Genomic DNA, 24444 nt, shown 5'->3' with positions numbered 1-24444 from the left:
TATGAAAAAAGCTATGCTTTTTGAGGCTTACAGCAACTTTGTGTGCAGTTAAGTTTGTCAGGTCTTAAGGTACGGTCACATTACATTTCCATAATACAAATATTTGCTCCCATTCACTCCACTGAAGCCCAAATGACGGATGAATTCAAACATATTTCCTGTTTCAGTGCGATCTCCAGCTGTTCTGGCAGGTTCACAGGTCAGAGTTTCACCTTTGTCTGAGCTGGTGTGCTCGTCCAGCCAATAGAAACACTGCTGCACTGTTTGGAAATGGAGAGGTTACTATTCTAACCTGTTTCATCACCATGTTTAGTACCTTATCACACTACCAGACCATAAACTGTAGCATTGCTCTCATACACTTTATAGATTGTGATTGCTCTGATCAACATTTATTTATTACCCACATAACAGCTGTGACATCAAGTCCTTTTTCAGGGAAGACTGTGGGGAAATTTCTGTGAATGGAAACGTGAAGTCTTATTTTATCTGCACCAAAGACAATATAAAGAGGGGTTAAGCCATGACAGGAAACAAACATTTTTTGAAGAGAACCACCAAATAAGTAGGTTTTAATTTAATACAAACAGAATACATCAGGAGGCTAAAAGTCATGCAGGTAACAGTCTAAAATATCAATAAAAAGACAGTAAAAAGGCCGAACAGCTTCTACAGTAAGGCTAGAGCGCAGTAGTAATGCTATAAAATGAACAAACATTATTAGTTATTTAGTTTGAAAAGTTACAATAATAAGCTCCCTAACCCACCACAGTGGATGATTATAATTACAGCTGAGCAAAATACAAACAAACATGCTGGCATCCAGTTCACTGCCCCAAACAAACAGGGAAGTGCACCTTTGAAATTTGTTGTGATGACAAACAAAGTTGGATTTGGTGAGTCTGACTGATATCTTTTCATAATTTAGAAAATTACTTTGATCATTCACTCAGTGGCAGTATAATGATTTTATAAACTAGAAAATAACAACCTATGTAGCCAGATGTGTTCTGACACTTGCCAGAGGAGCCTCTGAATAGTCTACTCATCAGGGTCTGAGTGCTCATCAGATAGATAGATAGATACTTTATTCATCCCCCTTGGAGGAAATTTAAGTGTCCAGTAGCTCACACAATCTGTATTAGCATATAAATATAGATTAAGACAATCCACAATAGAAGAAGGTAATAAAGCAGCATGCACAGGGTAAAGAACAAAAACAAAAATGACTTAAGAGCAACGAGTATATAAATAAATAAATAAATAAATAAATAAGTCAATAAATAAATAAAATATGACAATAAAAAGTACCACATAATCCTTAAAGGATTATTGCAAACAGTCCAGGGGAGAGAGGGGCAACCAGCAACCAGGTCATGAGCGCCATTGACTGAGGTGTAAAGCCTGATGGCTGTGGGGACAAAGGATCTCCTGAACCTTTCAGTCCTGCAACGCAGCGAGAAAAGCCATCTACTGCAGCTGCTTCACTGGCCTGCCAGGATGTTGTGGAGGGGATGCCTGTCTACACCACCTCAATGTCCACCCCTTGAATGTTGACTAGCTGAAGAAGAGGGGGCTTAGACCTGCAAAAATCCACCACCATCTCCTTGGTCTTGGAGGTGTTCAGTAGGAAGCAGTTCTTATCACTTCAGTCACTGAAGGTCTTCGTCAGGTCGCTGTACTTCCCTTCCTGCCCATTCCTGATACACGCCACAATAGCAGTATCATCAGAATACTTTTGGATGTGGCAGGACTCAAGAGTTGTACTTAAAGTCCGCTGTGTTCAATGTAAACAGGAAGGGAGCTAAAACAGTCCCCTGTGGCGCCCCCGCGCTGCTCACCGCCGTCCCAGAGACAGTTCCCCAGCCAAACTGTGGTCGTCCTGTCAGGTAATCCGTGATCCAGGATGCAAAGGAGGGATCCACCCCCATCCCTTGAAGCTTGTCTCTAAGTATGGGGGGTTGGATGGTGTTAAATGTGCTTGAAAAATCAAAGAACATAATCCTCACATAACCACCTGGCTCATCCAAGTGAGAGTAGACCTGGTGGAGCATCTAGAGGACAGCATCGTCCACTCCAGTGTGTTCTCAAACTGTAGGGGGTCAAGTGTATATTCAACATGAGGTTCATGAGGGAGAAGCAGCTGCTCCATGGTTTTCATGATGTGTGATGTGAGGGCCACGGGTCTGTAGTCGTTTAGCTCATCCAGGCGCCCTACTTTCGGTACCGGTACAAGACATGATGTTTTCCACAGAACTGGGACCCTCCCCATTTGTAGACTCAGGTTGAAGATCCTCTGGACAGGCTCACCCATGGAGGAGATGGAGTTGGGTAAGCTGCAGCTGAAGTGGTGGGTGAGTGAACAGGTGAGGCTGTACCGGCTGGGGCAGGGCAGACATTGGTCGCTGTTCCAAACCTGTTGTAGAACTGGTTGACCTCGTTGGCATTGTCCACATCACCCACTGTTGCCTGGCTATTCTTTTTTTTTGTAACCAGTGATGGTCCTCATTCCCCTCCACACCTCTCTGGTGGTGGTGTATTGCAGCTTTCTCTCTACTTTTCTTCTGTAGTCGTCCTTTGCCTGCTTTAATCTCCTCTTCAGCTCATGTTGCATGCATTTGAGCTACTCCCTGTCTCCATCCCTAAAGGCCTTCTTTTGGTCGTTGAGGAGTGCCTTGATGTCACTGTTGATCCAGGGTTTTTAGTGGGGAAACAGTGTACAGTCCTTGCTGGTATAATAGTGTCCCTACAGAAGTTAATGTAGTCAGTGGTGCAGTCAACCATACTGTTAATGTCAGTGTCCATTCTGTTCCTCTGTGACTGCAGCAGTACCTTCCAATCCGTGCACTCAAAACAGTCCCTTAGAGACTCGCTGGCCTTCGGTGACCACTTCCTGAATGAGCGGGTGGCTGCAGGATGCCTCAGTACAAAGGGTTTGTAACAAGGCTGAAGAAAGACCAGATTGTGATCTGATCTGCCAAGTGGTGGTAGAGCTGAAGCAATGTAAGACTCCTTGACATTGGCATACAAAAGATCAAGTGTTTTATTTTCTCTTGTAGGACAATCAACAAACTGGGTAAAGCCGGTCAGGTGGGAGGTGAGGGTTACATGATTAAAATCCCCCGATATTGCAATGAATGCATCAGGGTGTTGGGTCTGTATTCTCGCGATAGCCTCGTGGATGACATCACATGCCAGTACAGCCCTTGCACGTGGTGGAATGTAAACAACAATGACAATGATGTGAGAGAACTCCCTCGGTACATAATATGGTCTAAGACCTACTGCCAAGAGTTCAATATCCTGACAGCAGATCTTCTCCTTAACAATAATATGATCAGGATTACACCATCTATTGTTTACAAACAAAACTAGTCCCCCACCTTTGTTTTTTCCACTCGCTCTCGCATCTCTGTCTGCCCGTACCATAGAAAAGCCGGGTAGATCCACACAGGAGTCAGGGATGTTGTTGTTTAGCCAGGTCTCAGTAAAACACATGAGACTACACTCACGGTATGCTCTCTGATTCTTCACAAGTGCTTCAAGCTCCTCACTTTTGTTGGGCAAGGAGTTGACGTTCCCCATGAGGATTGATGGAACACAAGGCTTATATCTCCATTTCCTAGCTTTTAGCTTAGCACTGGCCCTACATCTGCGGTATTGCTTCTTCAACTCAGCTGAAAGGTATGCTGGCTCAGCCTTGACTGCCTCTTTTAGGTTCTTTGCTTTCACCTCAGCGCTCAAGACCTCTTTTAGGTCTGAGTTTTCCTTTGCTTCTTCATCAACTCTCTTCAACAGGTCCTCATTTCTGCTTTCCTTCAGCTTACTCACAAAGTGTTCAAATATAGTAAGCAGAGGTTGGGCGAACTCTATCACACTCTCTGTGAGGTTTGGAAACTCATAGACAAATCCTGCGGTGTGCAAACCAAACACTTTGCCATGAGCATCAAACACTGGGGAGCCAGAAGAGCCGTGATACATGAATGTGTTACAGGTCACTACTTTGTTTGCTTTCTTTACACCCACCATTATGTTTTTAATGCTTTGGTCTTTGATAAGATCAATGGTTGGGTGGACAATGAAATTATTGACTTTGTACAGATGTAAATGATCATTTACAGCCTGTTCCCTCTTCTCTGTCTCAATGATACATATAGGATCCATGTTTTTCACTCCTCCTGCTGGGTGACCAATAATACAGGCTTCACCATTCGGAGGCATTGAACCAAATTCCTTCAGAAGCCCTGGTGGTACCTTAATTTTCTTTGTTTGTGTTGTTTGGTTCGGTCTCTGGCCCTCTGGGTTGAGCTCAAGTATGGCATAATCTAATCCATCCTCTCTGTTGCAAATGTAAGACTGAGCTACCTGGAAGTAGTAGTAATTTGCATGTGGCTCAGGATCTTCATGGTTAAAGAGAACAAAAACATCTATACCCGCCTTCAGTTTTTCTTCTTCAACACAATTTTTGAATATTTGATAAATCTCCTCAGTGTCATTAGTCCTGTCACTCTTTTCCACTGCTCTTCTGACACTGACTCCTCTCTGATGAACTACATCTAAGACTGCCGTTGTGCCACACCTGTGTTGTGCATTATTTGATGCACCCGAGTTTTTCTGCTGGTTTTTATCTTTTGCTTTCTTTTTCCGCGGAAGACGTATTTTGAATTCTTTTTGATCTAGATTGTCAACCTTTTGTGCACATCCAGTAAGGAGAGTTGGATTCTTATTGTCAGACAAAGTGAAGTCAGGGAGATCAATGAAGCGACCGTCTCTTTTCAGAGTCTCTTTCACAGTCATCCCCTTCTCCCCATAAACACACAGATACTTGAAGTCTTTTACAGCATTGCTTCTAAAAAGCTTCTTTGTTTTGGTGTTTTTTCCTCCTACTGTATCAATGTAGAAGACAGAATATTTGTCCCTTGAATGTATTGGTTGGTAATGTCGGTCTTGGGCCTCTTCAACCATTTCTGATTTACATGATATAATCAGAGACTCACCATCACTGATAAAAGAACAAGGGAAATGTGTTGCAACAATAGATGCTCTATCTCCTTTACCCAGCTGAATTACAATGTTTTCATCTGAAAAATTCTTCATCTTCTCATTATAGTTTTCAGGCAATTTTAGTGCCTCCAGCACTGTGCAAGGTTGATCATAGCTGATAGTGAATTCATTACAGTCAGGACTGAATTTCACGTTGAAATGATGTAAATGTCCGTCCTGCAGGAAATCATAGTGAGAAAAAAAGTTACGTCCTTGTTGATGTAATAAAAATTCAGACTTTTTGTGCATGCAGTGAATTAATCAACTGACCGTGGAATCACCATCGTTCTCCTTCTTCACTTGGCTGTGTGTAACAGTCTGCAAAATGAGAAAAGGATTTAGATTTACTAAAACAATGGACCTCATTGGAGTGTTTGAATCTTGTGCTCATGCTCGAGAACACACATGTGGGTGACGTGATACACAGTCCTACCAATGATTTCACGTTATTTCAATGATCAACAGTTGGTGACGTTAATGTGCCACAAAATCTAGCAATGTGCCAATGTGCAGGAAGAAGACTGTAAGTTTTAAATTCTTCCAAAAATCAGCTTTGCAAATGTTTTATGAGGAAGTGCTGCCTGAGCCTTTAAAACTAACTCTCTTGGGTTCCACTTCATCCCTGCTGAGACTGTTGGCACCATACTGCTATATCCCTAGATTGTGACAGCATCATCTCCAGCCTTACCTTTGCACATTAAACTCCTCTGGTTGGTCCTCTGGAGTTCCAAAATTCCTTTTCCATTTGTGAACTGCTTGCATAGGAATATATCACTAAATAAGGCTGCAATTCCTCCTCCTTTCCTTTAAGCTCTGACACATCCATTGAGTTAAAATTAGGAGGTGCTGATTCAATAAGAACAGTTACACTATTTCTTTTCATTGTCTCAATGCTTATATTTCTGATAGACGTGTCTCTCGCTATCAGTTACAGCTATTTTGTTCATGAGTTGATGGAGCAAACCAGAGTTAAAAGGAGAGTGAATATTGGACTCACATTGGTCAGGTGGTGAGAAAGAGGACTATAATAAGTTTCTCACTTTGTTGTGTTTCTAGTGCAAGTGTAGGAAGGCAATTGCTTTGTGAAACATTAGCCATAAGTAATAGATAAGCTGCTAGAATGTCAAATATATCAAATACCATAAAATGGTGTATTCATGACAGAGACACTCAAACATTAACTTCTCTTTAAACCATATTTTTCAATCAACTCATGAACCTCCAGCCTGCTGTTTCACAGTGACATAGGAGCTCACCTGAGAGCCTGTAGCTCCACCTGGCCGAGAGGCTGTAGCTCCACCTGGCTGCGTACATGTACTCTCTGTGGTGGTCGAGCTGCTGCTGCCAGGATTGTCCTGATAAAATAATGCATGCCATTCACAAACAAACAAACCGGTTGCACAAGCTGTAGCTTATTCTGCATAGAAATGATGTCCACGTTAGAGGGACGGACTTAGTTTACTAAATATTAAGGCTACACAGGTTATGTCCAAGATTATAAATGTTTAAGCATTGATTACAGAACATTGTTATCAGCTAAGCTGTTACTTACACTTTTCTTGAAAAGGACCTGATGACATTACAATAATAAAGTTAATTGATGTTAAAAGTACATCTTTGAACAATAAACTAAAATTAGTTAACATCTGAAATATAAACACAACTGACTGACTGAAGTTTTATCCAGCGAAGACATGTTGCTACCACCCCATACTCAAATCTATGCAATTAATTGATTAATTCAATCTGCATCTGACTGATACATTAATAAACTCAAAGTAAAAAAATAAATAAAATTTGCAAATTAATAATCTTATAGTTAGGGTTGGCTTGGGTGAGCCCTGAACCAGAGACTTCCTGTGATGCACCTCTTTCTTCTCTCCTTCTCTCCCTCTCGGTCTCTTTGCATTTTTATCCCATTACTGCATGTTAGTAACTCGACATCTCTCTCCCGTAGTTCTGTGTTTTCTCGTTTCTCTCCTTCTGTCGCTTTCAGCAGGTATTTCTGCCTCCGGAGCTGCAGAGTCTGGATCTGTGGTTGTGGCCCATCTGCTGCCCCCGTGTTCCTGCTCAACAACTGCTACTACAGTTGTTGTTATTGGCTCTGTTACTATTATTGTCATTATTATTCCTTTTAATTTTAATATTACCACACCAATTCCATTATTACTATTACAAAATTCTAGGTGGTATTTGCATTGTGCTCCCCCACTCTCTCACAACCTCTCTCTCTGTCTCTCTCAATTAAGACCGAACACGGCAGCGGCGGATGGCCGCCCACCCTGAGTCTGGTTTTGTCCAAGGTTTCTGCCTGTTAAAGGAAGTTTTTCCTTGCCACTGTCACCAAATGCTTGCTCATGGTGGGATTTGTTGGGTCTCTGTAATTAATATTATAAAGAGTATGGTCTTGACTTGCTCTACAGGAAAAGCACAATGAGATAACTTCTGTTATGAATTGGACCTATATAAATAAAATTGAATTGAATTAATAATTCAGTTTCTATGTCAACTGACAGTGAGCTATATGCAGTATATAGTAAACTCACTGCAGAAAGCTCTGAGCTGACTCACCTTGGCACTAAGTGCACAAATGGGCTCTGGTCCTCCACCCACACCCTCAGGCGGTGGCTGATTGCAGTGATGGACGCTGGGCAAGGCAAATTTATTTGTATAGCTCAACATCAAGGCAATTCAAAGTGCTTTACATAAGACAAAGACATTAAGAAAAGATATATAAGACACATAAACATGATTTAAAAGGATTTAAACAAAGTTAAATAGAAGATTAAAATAATCTAAAATAGAATAAGAAAGTTTAAATAGTAGAATAAAAATTACAGCACAGCTACAGTGCAGATATGAATAAACAGTCCCACATTTTAAAACTTCATACACTTAATAAAATGCAGTGGCAAACAGAAAAGTCGAGAGTTGCAGCAGACTTCAGCTTTTCTGGGAGTTTGTTCCAGATATGTGGAGCATAAAAACTGAACGCTGCTTCTCCGTGTTTAGTTTTGACTGTGGGGACAGTGAGCAGACCTGATCCCAGACCATCTGAGAGATCTGGACGCTACATAACGGAGTAGCAGATCAGAAATAAACCATTCAGTTCTTTATAAACCAACCGTAGTATTTTAAAATGAATTCTTTGACAAACAGGAAGCCAGTGTAAACATCTGAGGACTGGAGTGATGTGATCCACCCTCCTGGTCTTAGTGAGGACTCTAGCAGCAGCGTTCTGAATCAGCCGCAGCTGTCTTAAAGACATTTTGGAGACCTGTAAAGACATTAGATCTTTTTTAACAATGGCTTAATAACTGCTGTTTTCAAGGCCTGTGGGAAATACCCTGAGAGTAGAGCAGGTATGGAACAATAAAGATCAAAGTTCTTGACATAGCCCAAAGAAATAAGTTCAAATGTACTGAATAAATGAATGACTTAATTTCAGCTTCAAACAGGATTTAATTAACATGTTAGATTTGTGTGATAAACCAGCAAATGACAAACTCACTGTCAACACATATTAACAATAAAAGTTCCATTCTTACTAAGTGTTAAAAGTACCTACAGACATAGTACTACGAAACATTTTGGAGCCATGAGCAACTGAAAGAAAACATAATGCTTTCTCTTCTAATTTCAAATCTGTTTTTCTCACCATCTCATCGTTGACAATCGATTGTCTAATCAAAGTTTTAAACGGTGCCTTTACCTGAAAGATGAGGAATCTACAGGTCTTGAGTTCTGATAAAAATAAGACCAGAATAATAAGACCATGCTGTATATGCAAAGAAAGAACCTGGGTGACTTACCTTGACTTTAATCGTCCGGCTCTGTGAGATGGCTCAGTTTTAGATAGGAAGATGAAGGCTCTACGGTGGGCGTGGTCCTTCTCATGTTTCAAAAGATATATGCATTATCTTAGCCATGACTCAGTATTCCCAAAAAGTCAATATTAAATCAACATTTCAACAGTTTACACTAGGTATGCAAGATATATATTGGTGGTAGATATTTTATTGGCCAACGAGTAAGAACGTTTAATTATTCTGATTGTTCTGATAATGTAACTTCAGCTTTCTGTATCGTTTACTCTTAGTTTGCATGAGGACAGGGCTGAGCTCCACACACACACACACACACACACACACACACACACACACACACACACACACAGGACAGCAGAGCAGAGAGGACAGCGGAGATAATAATATTATAAAGAGTATGGTCTATACCTGCTCTATAGGAAAAGTGCAACTTCTGTTATGAATTGAAGCTATATAAATAAAATTGAATTGAATTAATAATTCGGTTTCTACAGTTTCTTCAACTGACAATGAGCTATATGCAGTATATAGTAAACTCACTGCAGAAAGCTCTGAGCTGACTCACCTTGGCACTAAGTACACAAACGGGCTCTGGTCCTCCACCCACACCCTCAGGCGGTGGCTGAATGCAGTGATGGACGCTGGGCAAGGCAAATTTATTTGTATAGCTCAACATCAAGGCAATTCAAAGTGCTTTACATAAGACAAAGACATTAAGAAAAGAATAAAAAGAAACACAAGGCGATATAAAAGACACATAAACATGATTTAAAAGGATTTAAACAAAGTTAAATAGAAGTAATAAGAAATAATCTATAATAGAATAAGAAAGTTTAAATAGTAGAATAAAAATTACAGCACAGCTACAGTGCAGTGAAGATATGAATAAACAGTCCCACATTTTAAAACTTACAGACATATACTTACATACACTTAATAAAATGCAGTGGCAAACAGAAAAGTCGAGAGTTGCAGCAGACTTCAACTTTTCTGGGAGTTTGTTCCAGATATGTGGAGCATAAAAACTGAACGCTGCTTCTCCGTGTTTAGGTTATTTTTTACTCTGCTCCTTATCCATAAGTGCAACAAAATCCGCCAGTGAGGGAGACAGTATGAGCACTTTATCAAACACCTGTTGAACAAGCAGAACATAAACTTGCAGAATGCGACTTCCTTGACGAGCAACAAACTAATGCTAACTGTAGGTAACGCTTGAGCCTAATTAGCTATTTACCTAAAAATTAGTTTAATTCTTGTAGACTTTGAGGCAGAGAACAACCATCCCCTCCTTCTGTCTACCAGCAGTAGTCTAGTCCGTCTTTTCATATCAGCAGCAGAGGAAGGATGAATGATGGCTCAGGGCTGCCAGCCAGTTTATTGTAAAAGGTTTGCAGCCTAAACAGTGGAGTCCAATAGCTTTAGGTAACCATTCATTAGTCCAAAAGTATGCAAAGTTATTCTAATGGGTTTGGTAGCCTATACATGCTGATCAAAAGAAGATAAGGTATGAATTTGAACAAGGGAAAACTGTTACCTGTTACTGCTGCAGCCTGAGTTTGTCTTTATTTTCATAAATAGAAAGAGAAAGTTGTCTTGGTTATGTTAATGCCACACGCTTTGGAAAGCTCTGGTGTGGAAAAAAAGCATGGACTCGACCAAATTTGAACTCACTTGCACGACTACTTTGACTGCTTAAACCCCCACACGCAAAGCCAGACATTTCCTCATCAGATTTCAACACCCAAAAAAGCTTAAACAATTGAGCCCTTTTCAGACATGGAATAGATAACAGCGTTGGCTTTATCTGTATATCTGGCTTCATTCAGACATAACATTTACAGAGTGAGCGTGCGTGCACTTGTTATAGATGGATAGATAGATTAGATTGAATTTACTGTCAACCTCACTGGAAATTTGCCTTTGGCTTCTCCCAAAATACAGTAAAGGTACATACACATAACACACCATTAAAAACATACAGAATATACAGAATACAATAGTGCAAATGGGCAGGTAGCAGCAGATAAGCTAGATGAATAAAAATGACAAGTGCTCCCTGATGCAGTCATTCTGTGTTCAATGTCTGCATGGCATAAGAAATAAAAGACTTCTTATATACAGTGGTGTGAAAAAGTTTTTGCCCCCTTCCTGATTTCTTTTTTTTTTTTTGCACGTTTGTCACACTTGTGAACACAAATGTTCCAGATCATCAAACAAATTTAAATATTATTCAAAGATAACACAAGTAAACACAAAATGCAGTTTTTAAAAGAAGGTTATTATTATTAAGGGAAAACTAAATCCAAACCTACATGGCCCTGTGTGAAATAGTGTTTGCCCCCTAAACCTAATAACTGGTTGCTCCACCCTTAGCAGCAACAACTGCAATCAAGCGTTTGCGATAACTTGCAATGAGTCTTTTACAGCGCTGTGGAGGAATTTTGGCCCGCTCATCTTTGCAGAATTGTTGTAATTCAGCCACATTGGAGGGTTTTCGAGCATGAACGGCATTTTTAAGGTCATGCCACAGCATCTCAATAGGATTCAGGTCAGGACTTTGACTAGGCCACTCCAAAGTCTTCATTTTGTTCTTCTTCTTCTAATATTTAAATTTGTTTGATGATCTGAAACATTTAAGTGTGACAAACATGCAAAAAAAAAAATAAATCAGGAAGGGGAGCAAACACTTTTTCACACCACTTTATGTTCCGACTGGCCCTTGGGATCCTAAATCGATGGCCAGACGAGAGCAGCTCAAACTCTTAGTGCTGTGGGTGTGAGGTATCTGCAGTTATGTGTTTAGCCATTCTGTGTACAGCACTGTCAAATATATTGCAAAGTTGTTTTTGTGACTTGCCAGTCATCTTCCCTGCAATGGTAACTATGTTGGAGATCTTGTTTTTGATCTTTACACTCAAGTTGCTGTACCATGCTGTTATGTTAAAGGATAAAATCCTTTCAACCTGTATACCATTCCAAGTATGTGTTGGCTCATGCCAAAGCTACTCATCTTCCTGATGAAAAACAATCACTGACTGACTCTGATAAAAATGGTCTCTGAGTTTCCAGCGACCTGGCTGAACTAAGCCTCCTCATGTATGGCATTGTCTTTCAGGAGAAGCCCAACATTTGCATTTTGCATTAATCAATTAATAAAAAGAAAATATCGATAGATTAATCTACAATAAAAATAACCGTTAGTTGCAACCCTAATAATAAAATATGATACCAAGAGACAGGATTTGACAACTCAAGTTATCACAGTGACAAACGTATCCTCAGTCTCAGTGACCGCAAGGTAAACAGCAGAATTACCCTGTTCGCAGTAAAAAGTGTAGGAAAAAAGAAATTGTACATGTAACCCACTCCTGGGGGAGTACACCTCGCTCTGGGTTCGTCAGGAGCTAAATACAGCAGCCTGAGTCGGTTCCTTGTAGCGCTGACTTCGTCTCTTTGCTGCCAAATGTTTCTTGCACTTTTCATGACTCCGGGATGTACTTAAGGCGGTGTTCCTCAGGGCTCTACTCGAGGCCCAGGGAGAAGTTAATCCAGTGGACGATACCAATGATGATGGGTTGCCAGGCAACCAGGTATCTGAGCCAATCAAGCAGCTGCCCGTACAGGACATGTGTCTTGCTGCTTTGCTCCTGTCGACCTTCTTCAGCTGACTTCGACAATTTCTTCATCTAAGCCATCAACCTGTCTCTTAGACCCCATTCCAACTATGCTGCATAAAGATGTTTTACCCTTAGTTAGCACTTCTTTACTGTATATGATCAATCGGTCTTTATTAACAGGCTATGTACCACAGTCCTTTAAAGTAGCTGTAATTAAACCTCTTCTTAAAAACCTACTCTTGATCCAGGGGTTTTAGCCAACTATAGACCTATATCTAACCTTCCCTTTCTCTCTCAAGATCCTTGAGAAAGCAGTTGCCAAATCGGTTGTGTGACTTTCTACATAAGAATAGTTTATTTGAGGATTTTCAGTCAGGATTTAGAGTGCATCATAGCACCGAGACAGCACTGGTGAAAATTACAAATGACCTTTTTAATTGCATCAGACAATGGACTTGTCTCTGTACTTGTCTTGTTAGAGCTTAGTGCTGCGTTCGACACCATTGACCATGAAATCCTATTACAGAGACTGGACCATCTAATTGGCATTAAAGGAGCCGCACTAAGCTGGTTTAAATCCTATCTATCAGATCAATCTCAGTTTGTACATGTTAACGGTGAGTCCTCCGTGCACGCCAAAGTTAGTCACGGAGTTCCACAAGCTTCTGTGCTTAGACCGATTCTATTCACCTTATATATGCTTCCTCTAGGCAATATTATTAGGAAACACTCCATAAACTTTCACTGTTATGCAGATGATGAAAACTGAAGTTATTGTACTTGGTCCCAAACACCTCCAAGAAACATTATCTAAAGATATAGTTACTCTAGATGGCATTGTCCTGGCCTCCAGCAGCACTGTAAGGAACCTCGGAGTTATCTGGATTTATCCTTTAACTCCCCCATGAAACAAACTTTAAGGAGTGCCTTTTTTCACCTACGTAACATTGCAAAAATCAGGCACATACTGTCTCAAAATGATGCCGAAAAATTAGTGCATGCATTTGTTACTTCTTGGTTGGACTACTGCAATTCCTTATTATCAGGCTGCCCGAATAAGTCCCTTAAGATTCTCCAGTTGATCCAGAATGCTGCAGCACGTGTACTGACAAGAACTAGGAAAAGACATCATATTTCTCCAGTATTAGCTTCTCTGCACTGACTCCCTGTAAAATCCAGAATAGAATTTAAAATCCTTCTCCTCACCTACAAAGCTCTTAATGGTCTGGCACCATCATATCTTAAAGATCTCATAATACCTTATTACCCGACTAGAACACTGCGATCCCAGGATGCAGGGTTACCTGTGGTTCCTAGAGTCTCCAAAAGTAGAATGGGAGCCAGAGCCTTCAGTTATCAAGCTCCTCTTTTGTGGAATCAGGTCCCAATTTGGGTTCAAGGGGCAGACACCATCTCCACATTTAAGAGTAGGCTTAAGACTTTCCTCTTTGATAAAGCTTATAGTTAGGGTTGGCTTGGGTGAGTCCTGAACCATCACTTAGTCATGCTGTTATAGGCCTAGACTGCCAAGAGACTTCCCATGATGCACCTCTTTCCTCTCTCCCTCTGTATGCATTTTTATCCCATTATTGCATGTTACTAACTCGACATCTTCTCTGTCCCGTAGTTTTTCAGCAGGTATTTCTGCCTCCAGAGCTGCAGAGTCTGGATCTGTGGTTGTGGGCCACCTGCTGCCCCCATGTTCCTTCTTCCTATAGCTGTCATTCCTATTATTATTAATTTATTAATATTAACACTACAATTACAATTCTACTATTTAAAAAAATGTATTCTAGGTGGTATTTGCATTGTGCCTCCCTCTCCCCCAAAACATCTCTCTCTCCCTTTCTCTCTCTAAACCTAACACGGCAGCAGCGGATGGCCATCATTGAGTCTGGTTCTGCTCAAGGTTTCTGCCTCTTAAAGGAAGTTTTTCCTTGCCACTGTCGCCAAATGCTTGCTCATGGTGGGATTTGTTGGGTCTCTGTTAATAATATTATAAAGAGTTCGGTTAGAAAAGTGAAGTTGGGCTTTTTACAGTGTGCAAGGGCAACAATGTGTTTATTTAATACAATTAGAGTTATGTCAACAGGTTTTCAAAAGGTTTTAAACAGTGCAAATATCTGTAAAGTAATCTGTAATGTTAAAAACATATCAGTGCAATATGAAAATAGTAATGGATTTTGTCACTCCTGTTAGGTCTATTATTATTCTTTGACTTACTTTTATTTAGGAGATAATCTCGCTCTAATTTTCAGAACTACAGTTCCCATAATTTGGGAGCTGAGAAGAGGAAGTATAATGTTGTCATGGATTCAGTGAGTTATTCTGTGGGATACAACTTGACAACACCTCCAATTTAGCTGCACAACAATCAGTGACATCCCTTGTAATAATCTTAATCATATTTTCTTACTTTGATAATAAGGAATGTCAAAGTTATAACAGACTTTCAACTTGCATTACAAGTGAAGAGGATGTACTGCAGTTTCAATCAGTTTATTTGCTGGTAGTGTGGTGAAGTGGCCACTTTGGGGAGCTGTTGGTTTGTCATTTCTGCTACAATCTGAGGACGTTGTCAGTGGTTGTGAAACTCATAGTGGCAACAGTAAACAGCTTCTGCACTTACATGAAGTCAGGAAAAGTAACAGCAGTGAGGAGCGACATGTTTCCGTTTTCTCTCAAGTGTCTGTAGTTCACCTGGAGAGTGTTTCCAACAATATGGAAGCATTTCATAACCAAAATCAGTTTTTCAGTCAGGATACCTTCAAACACAGGAGCCATAGTGAATGCTGACTTTTCATTCTTCCACAGTTTTGGTGTGAACAACCGAGTGCAACAACATGAACGCCTTCCAGACAAAACGATCCAAAACTGTTATCCCATTTTTATGATTCTCTCTATAGCCCCTTTCACACTGGACAAAAGACCTACTAACACCCACTAACATCTGGCTTTTGGTTTCAGTGGAAAAGGGTACAGTTGGCATTCATTCCCGCATCAGTCGTGATGTTGAACATGACACATCAGAAAAAAACAAATGGCAAACTAGTTTACTGGCAATTTGAAAGGAGTCAATCGCCTATTTTTAGCAGGTTTAACCGCTTTTAAAAAACATGCATATGCTAATTTTGGTGTAAAAGGGTGTATAATAGCAGGATTCTTGCTCCTCCCTAAAATGTGGCCATTTGGAACAGGTATGCTTTTAGACATGTTTCAAGCATAACCCAGCCTTTATAGTTTTATTATATTTCTGTCGTAAAGGTGTGAGAAACTAACCATTTCCACTAATGTTAATTTCACATTTTTTTATACAGCTGAACATAATTTTACCATGCAATGACAATACAAAACATTTTGATTTTGAGCTATAACTGTTTTCGAGGCTTTACAACGCTTTTTGGTGTGCAGGTACGTTTTTTCAGGTCTTAGAAGAGCACTCCACTGATTTAACATTGCATTCCTATAAATTGTTGGACTCAAAAGAAAAGGATTCAGCAAACCCAGAGATATCGTCTTATTTACTCCACACATTCATATTCTTTGTCAAAACCCGGTGCCTACATTACCCACAATCCAGGCAAGCTAATGTTAGCCAGCTAAAACCACATATTTCACAGCTAAATCCAAATGCTGTTGCTGTTGTAGGGGAGTTGAAGAAAAGGCACTCGGGAGTGCCCATAAACGTCATATCTTGGAGTTTCCCTGAAAAAAAACCAGCCCTTTACATAGAAATCAGTCCATAGGCTGTTAAAGCTACATACAGTACCTTTAATGTAGTGTTGCAACCCTGTTTAGACTGAGTGAAAAATGGTGGGAACCATAATATAATCCTAAAAGAAGATACAAATCAATGACAGGAAACAGATTTCAAAGAGAAGTTTTAATATAATATAAAAGGCAAAATAATAAACAGAACCCGATTGTAACACAAACAGTACACCGGTTAAAAGCAGATATTTATATTTATAAAATGCCAAAATGGAAAACGACAACCTGTGCAGCATTTTCTGTTCTGTTGTTCTGAGAAACCGTCTCATCCTCTCTCGCTGTTATTAGCTTTGCAGCAGCAATTGTAGGGACAGTTTGCTAACCCACAACCTCACTAAAATTATTTACATTACTTGCTGTGTCGTTTGTTCTGTATCATGGTATTTGTCATGGTATTGGATTTCTCCAGAATTGCATACCCCATCTTTAATCAGTCTCCATTGACTCATCGGAGTCTGAGCTCTCATCAGCGTCAGTTGCCTTGGGATTGAGTACCTCTTTTAGGTATTTATTACTCTTGGCTTCTTTCTCAACTCTCTTCAACAGGTCCTCATTTCTGCTTTCCTTCAGCTTACTCACAAAGTGTTCAAATATAGTAAGCAGAGGTTGGGCGAACTCTATCACACTCTCTTTGTGGTTTGGAAACTTACAGATTAATCCTGCAGTGTGCAAACCAAACACTTTGCCATGAGCATCAAACACTGGGGAGCCAGAAGAGCCGTGATACATGAATGTGTTGTAGGTCACTACTTTGTTTGCTTTCTTTCCACCCATCATTATGTTTTTAATGCCTTGGTGTTTGATAAGATCAATGGTTGGGTGGACAATGAAATTATTGACTTTGTACAGATGTAAATTATCATTTACAGCCTGTTCCCTCTTCTCTATCTCAATGATACATGTAGGATCCATTTTTTTCACTCCTCCTGCTGGGTGACCAATAATACAGGCTTCACCATTCAGAGGCATTGAACCAAATTCCTTCAGAAGCCCTGGTGGTACCTTAATGTTCTTTGTTTGTGTTGTTTGGTTCGGTTTCTGGCCCTCTGGGTTGAGCTCAAGTATGGCATAATCTAATCCATCCTCTCTGTTGCAAATGTGAGACTGAGCTACCTGGAAGTAGTAGTAATTTGCATGTGGCTCAGGATCTTCATGGTTAAAGAGAACCAAAACATCTATACCCGCCTTCAGTTTTTCTTCTTCAACACAATCTTTGAATAAGTGTGCGTTAGTCAAGATGACGTTGTCAAACAACACAAAGCCTGTGCCCTCACAAAGATTCACAACAACCACTTTGCAGACTGACTCGCCCAGTTTGAGCAGCTTCCTGACTCTGTGAACTTCACTGAATGACTGTTGGATCTTTCCAAAGTCTTCCTTCCTCAGGTTCAGTGCTTCCTGGTAAGAATCACCTGGGAATCTACTCTCCATCAATTCTTTCAGAACTGGAAACTGCTGACGCAGTATTTGATAAATCTCCTCAGTGTCATTAGTCCTGTCACTCTTTTCCACTGCTCTGCTGACACTGATTCCTCTCTGATGAACTACATCTAAGACTGCCGTTGTGCCACACCTGTGTTGTGCATTATTTGATGCACCTGAGATTTTCTGCGTTTTTTTATCATTTGCTTTCTTTTTCAGTGGAAGACGTATTTTGAATTCTTTTTGATCTAGATTGTCAACCTTTTGTGCACATCCAGTAAGGAGAGTTGGATTCTTATTGTCAGACAAAGTGAAGTCACCGAGATCAATGAAGCGACCGTCTCTTTTCAGAGTCTCTTTCACAGTCATCCCCTTCTCCCCATAAACACACAGATACTTGAAGTCTTTTACAGCATTGCTTCTAAAAAGCTTCTTTGTTTTGGTGTTTATTCCTCCTACTGTATCAATGTAGAAGACAGAATATTTGTCCCTTGAATGTATTGGTTGGTAATATCGGTCTTGGGCCTCTTCAAACATTTCTGATTTACATGATATAATCAGAGACTCACCATCACTGATAAAAGAACAAGGGAAATGTGTTGCAACAATAGATGCTCTATCTCCTTTACCCAGCTGAATTACAATGTTTTCATCTGAAAAATTCTTCATCTTCTCATTATAGTTTTCAGGCAATTTTAGTGCCTCCAGCACTGTGCAAGGTTGATCATAGCTGATTGTGAATTCATTACAGTCAGGACTGAATTTCACGTTGAAATGATGTAAATGTCCGTCCTGCAGGAAATCATAGTGAGAAAAAAGTTACGTCCTTGTTGATGTAATAAAAATTCAGACTTTTTGTGCATGCAGTGTATTAGTCAACTGACCTTGGAATCACCATCGTTCTCCTTCTTCACTTGGCTGTGTGTAAAAGTCTGCAAAATGAGAATTAGATTTATTAAAGCAATGGGCCTCATTCATGAAACGTCTGTATGCACATGCACAGATTTGAATCTTGTGCTAATGCACAAGAACGTAGGCGTGGGTGACACGATACACAGTTCCGATAGGAATAATGTGGTTTCACATTATTCCTATCCAGTCAACAGTTGACGTTAATGTGCCAAGAAATCTAGCAATGCGCTAGCAAAGGCAGTAGGAACAAGACTGTAGGTTTTATATTCTTCCAAATATCGACTTAGCTAATTTTTATTTGCAAGTAAAAAATGTTTTACTATATGTGTAGATTGCTTGCACACTTTCTACACCTTTCTGCAGTACATTGCAGCGCAGCTGTGTGATGTGATGAGTACTGTGGTGAAAACTGTTGGAAATTGATGCCCAATGCGAGAACATACTCTACCACTCAGATGTGCACCGACTTAGTTCTGGAGCTGAGATCTGAAAAAAAATTTTAAAGGAAAAACTCAGAGCCCTGTTTAAATGAGCATCGCTTTTTTAGATGATCTCACTGGTGTGAGAATTAATAATTTAAATGAAGGTTGCTTGCCTATTATATTAATACCATGTTGAAACTTTTGTACACACATACACACACACACAGCATGAGGCTTAACAATTTAAAGTGTTGTCCTGCAGACTGCTGACTGCAGGGAAAAGTTGATTAGCTGTTGCAAACAGGCTTACACTTATACAAAGAAACAGGGAGATCAGAAAGAAGATCATGTACTGAGGACAGTATGTATTGTAATGACCATGAAAGGAGAAGCAGCAGTTTTGGGGAATGAAGCAGAGACTTTAGCAACTCACTAACAGAGGAAGTGTAGGATTCCTCCACTGTCTCCACATGAAGGGTGGACTCGTGTGCCAAGAGGCTGGACCAGCCTGTGCACCAATGAAGGGAGAGCTAAGTCTAAACCACAGCTCCTCCCCACCTCTGTAGAAGATAGTTGTACGTTCTCATTTAAAACTCTGTGTAATGTTAAGAAGAGCATTCTTTTTTAGGATGATGGCTACAGACTAACAGCTTGCTGACTGTGGTTTTCTGAATAGACGAGATCCTTGTACAAGATGCTTTTGATCCTCCAATTCTTTAATTAATGCCAAATTAAGGAATAACTTCTCTCCAGACTTTTCTTTTGCAAATAAACGAACGCGCTGACACTGGCCATCTGTGCACATTGAACAAAAGCTTGGAAGGAAAAGATGGCAGAAAATTAGGAGTGATGAAATCATCTTACAGAGGATTCAGATGTACAGCACAAAGTGCTTAAAACTCATTAAGATAGTATCTTAAATTAAAATTAAAAGGATTTAAAAGGACCATATACTTTGTCTTCATGTGGCCCCTGGCATTAAACGTTTGGACACCCCTGATTTACCAAACCAGCTTGGTTTACTTGATAGTAGATGTCCCATAGTAAAATAAGTCACTATTTTTGCCACAATTGAGTTACTAAGAGTTTTAAATCACACCACTTCTATTTTGATATCCACACTTCAGGGAGGGCACAGCTTACAACCCATAAGGGCATACATGGATGACATGTATGCCACCACAGCACCATGTACCAAAAGGCTGCTGGATAAGTAGGAGGAGGAATTGCAGCCTTGTTTAAGCCGTTTTCTCATATAAACTCCGGACAATGTCCTGACAATCAGGTTGGGACATAGTCCGGAGTTGCCCTTTCACACATGTAGCACACAGCAGGAGGTAGTCCGTGTCAGACGCATTCTCACCTACTGGAAATACTCTGTTTGGTTCAGGCAAGGGGTGGAGCCTGGGCAGAGTGTGCAGGATGCAGGACTAACGCAAATATGCTGCGGAAATCGCAGTGTTTTGTTTACAGCACATCGTAGATGGCGGATGAAGCCACTGACTCATTTGTAATCACGTCTCTAAAGTTAGCAGACATTTTCGTTGGCATCTTCGTGTAACTGACCCTTCTTCTTACCCCTCAGATGTTTGTTTTCTTCTGGTTTCGCGCCAATGACATGATAGAAACATTATTAACACACCCACTCGCTGTGAATTCTCTGGACAATGACCTGCTCCATTGACACAATCGGACATTACACAGACTTTGTACTAGGGTGCTTGCAGGGTAAAGTCCATTCAATGTCCGTCCAACTGATTCAGAGATTTGCGTTCTCACATACAGCTCCTCCAGGTCATGTCTAGATAGGTTCAGAGCGGCAGTGCATGTGTGAAAGATGCTTTAGTGATATATTCCTATGCAAGCAGTTATCACTTGGTGAATACACATCCTTTGACTGTCCTCCCAAGAATAACATGTTTATGTTTATGTTGAGGTGACAAAGCCCTCTTGCGGCTGTGGTACTTCTGTCCTCCAGCTAAGTTTCTTCTTTTCTACACTTCCAACTTATCCACTGACCCTGCTTAACCTGAGAAACTGCTCTTGCACATCTAGCAGTATTTTGGTAGCCTATAGACAGTTAACAGCAGAACTTGAGAGGAAAAACTCAGTTTGAATGAAATATACTCAAAGGATGTGTATTCTAAAAGGAGCTGGTTGTGGATCTACGGAGGGCCAAGGCACCAGTGACCCCGGTTTCCATCCAGGGGGTCAGTGTGGACACATGGACAGTAAACTGGGCTGGACCAAGAACACTCAAGCTGTTTACAGGAAGGGCCAGAGCCGCCTCTATTTCCTGAGGAGGCTGAGGTCCTTCAACATCTGCCGGACAATGCTGAGGATGTTTTATGAGTCTGTGGTGGCCAGTGCTATCCTGTATGCTGTGGCATGCTGGGGCAGCAGATTGAGGGCGGCAGACGCCAACAGACTCAACAAACTGATCCGTAAGGCCAGTGACATTGTGGGGGTGGAGCTGGACTCTCTGGCGGTGGTGTCAGAGAGGAGGATGCTGGCCAAACTACATGCCATCTTGGACAGTGTCTCCCACCCGCTCCATGACGTGCTGGTCAAACAAAGGAGCACCTTCAGCGGAAGACTCATCCCCCCACAATGCACCACAGAGCGCCACAGGAAGTCATTCCTGCCTGTGGCCATCAAACTCTTTAACTCCTCCCTCTAAAGGTTAGTCTGTATGACCCGAAGTCACTAAACTGGACATTGATCATTACATCTCTGCCATACTTGAAGAACTGTGCAGTATTTAGTTTTTCCTATTTATTATTCATACCTCCATTACTGCTGTTACACCACTACTTATTACTTATTTTATTACATTGTATTATTATACTGTATTATCATCATCATCATCATCATCAACCGGTAAACCCACTTGGTACTTCACACATATTTTATTTTATACTTATACCCACCTGGTACTTAATTTATTTTCTGATCTGTTTTTATAGTTTTATAGTGTATTGTATTATATTTTTTGCTAGTACTTTCTCCTGTGTGCACTGACGTAAAGGCGACCTGCTGTAACAAAGAGTTTTCCTTCGGGGATCAATAAAGTCTTTCTGATTCTGATTCACCAAGTAATAACTGCTTTTTGAATCAACTCATGAACCTGCAGCCTGCTGTTTCACAGTGACATAGGAGCTCACCTGAGAGGCTGTAGCTCCACCTGGCAGAGAGGCTGTAGCTCTGTCTGGCCGAGAGGCTGTAGCTCCACCTGGCAGAGAGGCTGTAGCTCCGTCTGGCCGAGAGGCTGTAGCTCCACCTGGGAGAGAGGCTGTAGCTCCACCTGGCCGAGAGGCTGTAGCTCCACCTGGGAGAGAGGCTGTAGCTCCACCTGGCCGAGAGCGTGTAGCTCCACCTGGGAGAGAGGCTGTAGCTCCACCTGGCCGAGAGCGTGTAGCTCCACCTGGCCGAGAGGCTGTAGCTCCGTCTGGCCGAGAGGCTGTAGCTCCACCTGGCCGAGAGGCTGTAGCTCCGTCTGGCCGAGAGGCTGTAGCTCCGCCTGGCCGAGAGGCTGTAGCTCCGTCTGGCTGAGAGGCTGTAGCTCCGTCTGGCTGAGAGGCTGTAGCTCCACCTGGCTGCGTACATGTACTCTCTGTGGTGGTCGAGCTGCTGCTGCCAGGATTGTCCTGATAAAATAATGCATGACATTCACAAACAAACAAACAAACAAACCGGTTGCACAAGCTGTAGCTTATTCTGCATAGAAATGATGTCCACGTTAGGGACGGCCTTAGTTTACTAAATATTAAGGCTACACAAGTTATGTCCAAGATTATAAATGTTTAAGCATTGATTACAGAACATTGTTATCAGCTAAGCTGTTACTTACACTTTTCTTGCAATAGGACCTGATGTCCTTTGACATCGTGTTCTTTTTGGGAGGCATTTTCACCTAACAACACAATAATAGTTAGTTGATACAATGTTTGAACAATAAACTGAAATTAGTTAACATTTGAAATATAAACACAACTGACTGACTGAAGTTTTATCCAGCGAAGACATGTTGCTACCACCCCATACTCAAATCTGTGCCATTAATTGATTAATTCAATCTGCATCTAACTGAAACATTAATAAACTCAAAGAAAAAAAAAATCATTACATTGGCCAATTAATAACTCTTTTTCTATGTCAACTGACATTGAATAGGCTATATGCAGTATATAGTATACTCACTGCAGTACAACTCAAAGTTTCTGATGTAGAACAATGGGATAAAAGATTAGCTGTTTTATTCAAATATAATTCAATTGATTCCAGAGAGATCCTGAGCTGACTCACCACTAAGTACACAAGCAGGCCTCCACCCACGCCCTCATGCGGGGGCTGAATGCAGTGATGGGCGCTGGCAAGCAAATGTCAAGATGGCTGTTACCTATAAAAAGTCCTACAGACGTAGTACTACTGAACTTTTGGAGCCTCGAGCAACTGAAAAAATCTTTCTAATTTCAAATCTGTTAGATCCCTTTTCCCCACCACGTCATCAATCGATTGTCTAATCAACCTTTTAGAGGTTGATTAGACATGAAAGACGAGGAATCTGCAGGATCCTATGTGTTACTTATACAGACACATCTCTCACATCACAGCAGTACAAGTCAAACTAAAGTTCCAATGTTTCTATGTGTGGCTTAGATAATGTGTCCCTACTGTATTGATACAATTAAGACCATACTGTAATGTAAAGAAAGAACCTGGGTGTCTTACCTGGACTTTAATCGACCGGCTCTGAAAAAAGGCGGCTGAGTTTGAACACAGAAAGGGAAAAGCGCGCTTTCTCTGCGCTGGGTGTGTCTTTGTTCTTCCTCCTGTAGGATATATTCAGTGTGTTAACCCTTTGGACTCACACGGTTACACCAAGCCTAATACGCGGCCCATATTGCAACAGTTTACACCAAACTGATCTTAATAAAGCATGAAGTGAATATGTGTTAGAATCACCCATAAAAAGGACATTTTACTTTAATGCCTGCGTTCATACATTTGACCTCACTACATTGACACCCTCACCTGGGTATGAGATCATTTTTGCTCACCTTATATTTCATGTCCACCTTATTACATCGAATCACAGCAGCTATCTCTTAAAAAGCGTGTGACCAGTTTGTGTGTGGGAAAAGGCGTGTGCATGGTTTGTGTGCGTACACATCGTCTAAACATCTGGCCCCGGCTGTTAAAAAGGGCCAAAATGGAAAAATGAAGAAAATAAAAACAACTGATGGATTTTAAAACGTTTTTTGCTGTTGAAGCTTTAATGACCTGTCGTGAGCACGAGGGACGCACGCAACCACAGCAGCGAAACTACAGATGTATTTTCACATCAGTTTCATCCTTTAATGTAAATGTTTGATTGTGAATTCTGCTGCCTGTTAGAATACCCGACAGTGCACAGTCATTATATGACAG

At 40.9% G+C, this 24444-nt stretch overlaps 1 protein-coding gene across 1 annotated transcript; it reads right to left on the bottom strand.

Moving 5' to 3' along the window:
- Nucleotides 1-591: 591 nt before the first annotated feature.
- Nucleotides 592-23852, bottom strand: LOC122870707. Its single transcript, XM_044185068.1, has 9 exons — nt 23746-23852; nt 22865-22927; nt 22179-22661; nt 18565-18612; nt 16686-18472; nt 9436-9511; nt 6300-6398; nt 5314-5361; nt 592-5220 (listed from the first exon to the last, which is right to left on the bottom strand). The coding sequence occupies exons 2-9, from the start codon at nt 22919-22921 to the stop codon at nt 2599-2601; spliced, it is 5220 nt and encodes a 1739-aa protein (XP_044041003.1). The 5' UTR covers nt 22922-22927; nt 23746-23852; the 3' UTR covers nt 592-2598.
- Between the last annotated feature and the right edge of the window lie 592 nt (nt 23853-24444).

This window comes from Siniperca chuatsi, linkage group LG22 (assembly GCF_020085105.1).
Source record: "Siniperca chuatsi isolate FFG_IHB_CAS linkage group LG22, ASM2008510v1, whole genome shotgun sequence".
Classification (NCBI taxonomy): Eukaryota; Metazoa; Chordata; class Actinopteri; order Centrarchiformes; family Sinipercidae; genus Siniperca; species Siniperca chuatsi.
Note: the sequence above shows the minus strand (reverse complement) of the source record. Positions and strands in the feature narration are given on the sequence as shown.